Source organism: Brachionichthys hirsutus, chromosome 2 (genome assembly GCF_040956055.1).
Source record: "Brachionichthys hirsutus isolate HB-005 chromosome 2, CSIRO-AGI_Bhir_v1, whole genome shotgun sequence".
Taxonomy (NCBI): domain Eukaryota; kingdom Metazoa; phylum Chordata; class Actinopteri; order Lophiiformes; family Brachionichthyidae; genus Brachionichthys; species Brachionichthys hirsutus.
In genome coordinates this window covers 692,259-700,522 of record NC_090898.1, presented here as the reverse complement: position 1 = coordinate 700,522, position 8,264 = coordinate 692,259, and the positions used below count along the sequence as shown (strand labels likewise).

The 8,264-nt window shown below is 51.1% G+C and overlaps 1 protein-coding gene across 1 annotated transcript in view; it reads left to right on the top strand.

Moving 5' to 3' along the window:
* LOC137904762 (forkhead box protein P3-like) overlaps nt 1-1,802 on the top strand; it is a 5,493-nt gene extending 3,691 nt beyond the window's left edge. Inside the window, exons 4-9 of the mRNA XM_068748969.1 lie at nt 1-33; nt 124-253; nt 334-410; nt 1,233-1,334; nt 1,409-1,530; nt 1,644-1,802. The exon at nt 1-33 is cut by the window's left edge and continues 36 nt beyond it. Coding sequence (XP_068605070.1) covers nt 1-33; nt 124-253; nt 334-410; nt 1,233-1,334; nt 1,409-1,530; nt 1,644-1,701 — 522 coding nt within the window. The 3' untranslated portion in view covers nt 1,702-1,802. The remainder of the gene's footprint in view (nt 34-123; nt 254-333; nt 411-1,232; nt 1,335-1,408; nt 1,531-1,643) is intronic.
* Nucleotides 1,803-8,264: the final 6,462 nt, after the last annotated feature.

The following is an 8,264-nucleotide window of genomic DNA, read 5'->3' as shown; positions in this document are numbered from 1 at the left end:
CTTCATCTCTCCGAACACAAACTCAGCCATCTGGTCGGTTTGCACTCATCGCCCCCGGCAACCAGATTAACTCTGGATCACCTTAGTGGCGGCGGGTAACTATCTGGTCATGTCTGCCCGTAGGGTTCAAGTTCAGCCTGGCCATACTGCCTCCCTCTCTTCCTACCCCGGCCCGCAGCCACCGGGGGGGGCGGAGCATCCCAGTTCTCCCAGCATGGATACGGAGCTCCTGGCCCCGCCCACCTGCTGCCAGGTAACGCGGCAGCAGGTGTGTGTGTGTGTGTGTGTGATGACATCACGACCTGATGACCTATCATGATTGATGTCGTGCAGATCTGGTCCCCAGCGTTGAATGTTATAAATACAACAACATCCGACCTCCGTTCACCTACGCCTACTTGATCCGATGGGTGAGTTCCTGCAGGCGATCCAATGTCTGCCTGTCTGTCTGTCTGTCTGCCTGTCTGTCTGCCTGTCTGTCTGTCTGCCTGTCTGTCTGCCTGTCTGTCTGTCTGCCTGTCTGTCTGTCTGCCTGTCTGTCTGCCTGTCTGCCTGTCTGTCTGCCTGTCTGCCTGTCTGTCTGCCTGTCTGTCTGTCTGTCTGCCTGTCTGTCTGCCTGTCTGTACATCCGTCCGTCTGTCCGTTAGCAAGATAACTCAAAGATTTCTGCATGGGTCTGGATGAAATTTACAGGAACTATTGGGGATGTTTCCAGGAACAGTTGATTACATTTTGCTGATGATCCAGAAGAGATCCTGGATTCTGGATCAGTTTGAAATTTCCATGAACATTGCAGTCAATGGAGCTTCAAAATCCGTTCCTCAATATCTCGGTTGATTATTGACCGATGTTTATGGAATTTGACACAGTCAAATATTACATTTTAATATGACAACCCATTTACAGATTCAAAAATCAGTTAAAAACACTGATTCAATTTTACTTTTACTGAAATTACACCCCGGGCGAGATCCCCTCTGAGCCCCCCCCCCCCCCCCCCCCGTTGAAGGGAGGAAAAAACAGAATTCTGGCACAAACAGCATTTTTTAATTATTACAACATAATGTAAGTGTAAGAGAAACTTACATTTCTCAAATGACACAAATCCTTCATTACAACATCGAGCTGCTTGGGGGAGGTCTGCGCTCTCTTCTCTAGTTTGATATGGATTCAATGAGGAACTGATCGTCATGATCAATCATTTCATGACTCCGGCTTGTTTCTTGTTGCAGTCCGTTCTGGAGTCTCCAGACAAACAGCGAAGCCTGAATGAGATTTACGCCTGGTTCACCACCATGTTCTTTTACTTCAGACACAACACGGCGACCTGGAAGGTTTGGAACGCCGAACGAGCGGCTTCACGCTGCAGAAACGTTCGTCCCACCGCTCTGCTTCCTTCTCTCAACAGAATGCCGTGCGACACAACCTCAGCCTGCACAAGTGTTTTGTGCGAGTGGAAGGAGGAAAGGGAGCCGTGTGGACCGTGGATGAAACGGAGTACCAGCGGCGGAAAAGACAAAAGTATCACAGGTGCACGCTAACACACGCTAGCATGGGCCTGCTCGCTGCGCTCATGTCTGGATTCAGTGAGGAGTCGGCTTCCATTTCCAGGTCAATACTTGAACTACTTTGTGTGTTTTCAGGGACTGTCCTACGAAGTGGCTCAAGTCCTGCTCGCTTTATTGTCCAGCGGATCCCTGAGCAGCAGCGGCGGTCGGGAGAACAGCGTGAAGAGAAATCTGTGTTGGAATAATTAACAGACTGGAATGACATTCTGACCGCGTCACCTGTTAAAGCGCCATCCCAGAATAAACGCATCGTTTGTATGCTGCAAAGACGAGACTGAGATTCTTCTGCTTTGTGTTCACTAACGTGTTCACTAACGTGTTCACCAACGTGTTCACTAACGTGTTCACCAACGTGTTCACTAATGTGTGACGAGAGAATCATCCTCTAAACAGCAACGTGTTCACCAACGTGTTCACCAACGTGTTCACTAATGTGTTCACCAACATGTTCACTAATGTGTTCACCAACGTGTTCACTAATGTGTTCACCAACGTGTTCACTAATGTGTTCACCAACGTGTTCACCAACGTGTTCACTAATGTGTTCACCAACGTGTTCACCAACGTGTTCACCAACGTGTTCACTAATGTGTTCACTAATGTGTTCACCAACGTGTTCACCAACGTGTTCATTAACGTGTTCACTAATGTGTTCACCAACGTGTTCACCAACGTGTTCACTAATGTGTTCACCAACGTGTTCACCAACGTGTTCACTAATGTGTTCACCAACGTGTTCACCAACGTGTTCACCAACGTGTTCACTAATGTGTTCACCAACGTGTTCACCAACGTGTTCACTAATGTGTTCACCAACGTGTTCACTAATGTGTTCACCAACGTGTTCACCAACGTGTTCACTCACGCGTTCACCAACGTGTTCACCAACGTGTTCACCAACGTGTTCACTAATGTGTTCACCAACGTGTTCACCAACGTGTTCACTAATGTGTTCACCAACGTGTTCACTAATGTGTTCACCAACGTGTTCACCAACGTGTTCACTAACGTGTTCACCAATGTGTTCACCAACGTGTTCACCAACGTGTTCACCAACGTGTTCACCAACGTGTTCACTGTTCACTAACGTGTTCACTAATGTGTTCACCAACGTGTTCACCAACGTGTTCACTGTTCACTAACGTGTTCACTAATGTGTTCACCAACGTGTTCACCAACGTGTTCACCAACGTGTTCACTAATGTGTTCACTAACGTGTTCACTAATGTGTTCACCAACGTGTTCACCAACGTGTTCACCAACGTGTTCACTAATGTGTTCACTAACGTGTTCACCAACGTGTTCACCAACGTGTTCACCAACGTGTTCACTAATGTGTTCACCAACGTGTTCACCAACGTGTTCACTAATGTGTTCACTAACGTGTTCACTAATGTGTTCACCAACGTGTTCACCAACGTGTTCACCAACGTGTTCACTAATGTGTTCACTAACGTGTTCACCAACGTGTTCACCAACGTGTTCACCAACGTGTTCACCAACGTGTTCACTAATGTGTTCACCAACGTGTTCACTAATGTGTTCACCAACGTGTTCACTGATGTGTTCACTAATGTGTTCACCAACGTGTTCACCAACGTGTTCACTAACGTGTTCACTAACGTGTTCACTAATGTGTTCACCAACGTGTTCACCAACGTGTTCACCAACGTGTTCACCAACGTGTTCACTAATGTGTTCACTAACGTGTTCACTAATGTGTTCACCAACGTGTTCACCAACGTGTTCACCAACGTGTTCACTAATGTGTTCACTAACGTGTTCACCAACGTGTTCACCAACGTGTTCACCAACGTGTTCACCAACGTGTTCACCAACGTGTTCACCAACGTGTTCACTAATGTGTTCACCAACGTGTTCACTAATGTGTTCACTAATGTGTTCACCAACGTGTTCACCAACGTGTTCACTAACGTGTTCACTAACGTGTTCACTAATGTGTTCACCAACGTGTTCACCAACGTGTTCACCAACGTGTTCACTAATGTGTTCACCAACGTGTTCACTAATGTGTTCACTAATGTGTTCACCAACGTGTTCACCAACGTGTTCACTAACGTGTCCAAAGGACAGATCAGGAATGAAGTTATTGCGGTAAATACTCAGCGTTTATGATAATGTGAAGATGATTGTTTTAATTGTTATTCAGTGTCCGTATGGCGCATGGTGGTGTCCTATAGCGCCATCCAGAGGACAACAGGTCAAAGGGGTGTGAGGGGTCTCCTGATGATGGGCGGGGTGTGAGGGGTCTTCTGGTGATGGGCGGGGCGTGAGGGAGCCCAGAGACAGAGGCGAAAAACACTTCAATACAAAGCACTAAAATAATCAGAAATAAATTCAAGATAACAGGTAAAAATAATCATAATTGGGGTTCATAACAAGTAACGAGTGTTTTTAACATCATGGAAATATTTCTGGAGCCTCGACATCCAACAAACGTTCAACATTAGTGGCGTTTTCCTTTAAAGACAAATCTGACGCTACCGTGACGAAGCCGCTTCCCTCGTGTCAATCCCAGCCAGTCAGCCTCCGTCTCCTGACGCCCCTCTTCCCCTCCTGCGCTCCTCCCCTCCTCCCCTCCTCCGCTCCTCCCCTCCTGTGCTCCTGTGCTCCTCCCCTCCTCCTGTGCTGCTGTGCTCCTCCCCTCCTGCGCTCCTCCGCTCCTCCCCTCTTCCCCTCCTGTGCTCCTGCGCTCCTCCGCTCCATCAGCAAAGGGGAAACGATGAAAACAGCATCTGTGCCACGGCGGAAGGACCAAAGGGGAACCGGTAAGCAGGCCTGCAGCCGTCTCTGGCTCCATCGGGGCTGACGTTCTGCGTGGCGGATCCCGTCACACGCAGGATCGGTCACGTTTGGAGTTACCGTGCGTGGAGCGCAGCGTTTCTGCCCGCGCTCGCGTTCACAACATTGCCGTCCTGCCGCATATGAAATGCTGCGCACGGCATGCGAATGCTTGCGCGTCCCGTCCTGCAGAGCTCCACCGGGCGCTCCGTGACGCACACGCACCCCGACGGAAGCGCTGCAAAGGAAGTGGAGCGCGTGCGTCCGGAGGACTCGTGACAGTTTGTCTCCCGCTGCAGTTTGACCTTGCAGCAGTGGAGCAAACGTCCAGGAGACGTGGAGGCGGCGTGAGGGCTCTGATGTCAGCGTCCCGACAGTCACACGCCATCTTTACACTCGCACACGCTCATACAGCACCTTAACGATCCACCTGTACAATCGTACAGCACCTTAACGATCCACCTGTACAATCGTACAGCACCTTAACGATCCACCTGTACAATCGTACAGCACCTTAACGATCCACCTGTACTATCGTACAGCACCTTAACGATCCACCTGTACTATCGTACAGCACCTTAACGATCCACCTGTACTATCGTACAGCACCTTAACAATCCACCTGTACTATCGTACAGCACCTTAACGATCCACCTGTACTATCGTACAGCACCATAACGATCCACCTGTACTATCGTACAGCACCTTAACGATCCACCTGTACTATCGTACAGCACCTTAACGATCCACCTGTACAATCATACAGCACCTTAACGATCCACCTGTACAATCGTACAGCACCTTAACGATCCACCTGTACTATCGTACAGCACCTTAACGATCCACCTGTACTATCGTACAGCACCTTAACGATCCACCTGTACTATCGTACAGCACCTTAACGATCCACCTGTACTATCGTACAGCACCTTAACGATCCACCTGTACAATCATACAGCACCTTAACAATCCACCTGTACTATCGTACAGCACCATAACGATCCACCTGTACTATCGTACAGCACCTTAACGATCCACCTGTACTATCGTACAGCACCTTAACGATCCACCTGTACAATCATACAGCACCTTAACGATCCACCTGTACAATCGTACAGCACCTTAACGATCCACCTGTACAATCGTACAGCACCTTAACAATCCACCTGTACTATCGTACAGCACCTTAACGATCCACCTGTACTATCGTACAGCACCTTAACAATCCACATGTACAATCATACTGCACCTTAACGATCCACCTGTACAATCATACAGCACCTTAACAATCTACCTGTACAATCATACAGCACCTTAACGATCCACCTGTACAATCGTACAGCACCTTAACGATCCACCTGTACAATCATACAGCACCTTAACAATCTACCTGTACAATCATACAGCACCTTAACGATCCACCTGTACAATCGTACAGCACCTTAACGATCCACCTGTACTATCGTACAGCACCTTAACGATCCACCTGTACAATCGTACAGCACCTTAACGATCCACCTGTACAATCGTACAGCACCTTAACGATCCACCTGTACTATCGTACAGCACCTTAACGATCCACCTGTACTATCGTACAGCACCTTAACAATCCACATGTACAATCGTACAGCACCTTAACGATCCACCTGTACAATCGTACAGCACCGGGGCAGCAACGTCCGGCGCCCACCGGACGCCTCCTCCCAGGACCTTACGTTCCCCCTCAGCTCTTCTATCAGTCTTTCTCTCAGGTCAAACTTTCCTCATCCGCCAATCCGATCCAGAAACCTAAAGAAGCCACCGCGGCTAAATCACGGTCTCCGGATGGTCTCCTGATGGTCTCCTGATGGTCTCCTGATGGTCTCCGGATGGTCTCCGGATGGTCTCCTGATGGTCTCCAGATGGTCTCCTGATGGTCTCCGGATGGTCTCCGGATGGTCTCCTGATGGTCTCCAGATGGTCTCCTGATGGTCTCCGGATGGTCTCCTGATGGTCTCCTGATGGTCTCCTGATGGTCTCCGGATGGTCTCCTGATGGTCTCCTGATGGTCTCCTGATGGTCTCCGGATGGTCTCCTGATGGTCTCCTGATGGTCTCCTGATGGTCTCCGGATGGTCTCCTGATGGTCTCCTGATGGTCTCCGGATGGTCTCCTGATGGTCTCCTGATGGTCTCCTGATGGTCTCCGGATGGTCTCCTGATGGTCTCCGGATGGTCTCCTGATGGTCTCCTCTCTCGGCCTATGAATGGACACAAAATGATCCACTCCTCCCTTACTTATTATATATATTTAGTAGAGAAGCCTGTCTAAAGCCCATGACCTTCAACGACCTCTGCCCTGCTTCCAACCTGCCCTTTGTTGCTGCGTCTTCGCTATAATTTTGATGAACAATTTTGATCTCGTCTTCATCCTCTTGGTAAAACTGGTGCACACCTCCTCCCTCCTCCCTCGTCCCTCCTCCCTCCTCCCTCCTCCCTCCTCCCTGCTCCCTCCTCCCTCCTCACTGCTCCCTCCTCCCTGCTCCCTCCTCCCTCCTCCCTGCTCCCTCCTCCCCGCTCCCTCCTCCCTCCTCCCTCCTCCCTGCTCCCCACTCCCTCCTCCCTCCTCCCTGCTCCCTCCTCCCTCCTCCCTCCTCCCTTCTCCCTCCTCCCTCCTCCCTGCTCCCTCCTCCCTCCTCCCTCCTCCCTTCTCCCTCCTCCCTCCTCCCTGCTCCCTCCTCCCTCCTCCCTCCTCCCTGCTCCCCACTCCCTCCTCCCTCCTCCCTGCTCCCTCCTCCCTCCTCCCTCCTCCCTTCTCCCTCCTCCCTCCTCCCTGCTCCCTCCTCCCTCCTCCCTGCTCCCTCCTCCCCGCTCCCTCCTCCCTCCTCCCTCCTCCCTGCTCCCCACTCCCTCCTCCCTCCTCCCTCCTCCCTGCTCCCTCCTCCCTCCTCCCTCCTCCCTTCTCCCTCCTCCCTCCTCCCTGCTCCCTCCTCCCTCCTCCCTTCTCCCTCCTCCCTCCTCCCTGCTCCCTCCTCCCTCCTCCCTCCTCCCTCCTCCCTGCTCCCTCCTCCCTCCTCCCTGCTCCCTCCTCCCTCCTCCCTCCTCCCTGCTCCCTCCTCCCTCCTCCCTCCTCCCTGCTCCCTCCTCCCCGCTCCCTCCTCCCTCCTCCCTGCTCCCTCCTCCCTCCTCCCCGCTCCCTCCTCCCTCCTCCCTGTTCTCCTTCAGCCTCCTTCAGCTGAAGACAGAAGACGCCAGAGGCCGTCCCAGAGGCTTTCCGGTTCCATGTCTGCACCCGCCCCGGCCAATCGGAGAACCGGGTTGGGTTCTCGCCGGTAAGTAGCCAACGGAGATGTCGTCTCCCGGTGGTCGGTGTTTGATGTTCATACTGAGGAAGAGGATGTCGGTCTTTGCCGTGTGGGGGGGCAGAGCGTTGTGTCAGCTTGGGGGGGTTCTGTTTGCCGTGGTGGGCATCGGCAGAACGGGAAAGATCAGCACCATCTTCTTTCTTTCTTTCTTTCTTTCTTTCTTTCCTTCTTTCTTTCTTTCAGAACTAAGTACACTTCAGTTCCTCCATGTATTTTCGTGACATGCGTATTTGTTCCTTTTTTTCGACCAATCAGATGTCTGGATGGATTCCAGGTCCTCCCCCTATGAGAGCGGGTCTAACATTGTGAAGTGAGTCCAATGACTCGGATCGATGAAGGGAGGCAGATTGCAGAGTCGGGGTCGTCAGTGAATGTTTGGGTTTCAAACAAACGTCTTGAGACGTGACCGGCACTCAAAGTGTTAAAATACAGATAGTTCTGCTGGTGATGATTTTGTGTGTTTGTTTTGTGTTTTTACTTGCAGGATGGATGCTTTGTATTTGTGCCTAAAGCAGCTTGTAGTAAAAGTATGTTGTGTATTTGCTGGACATG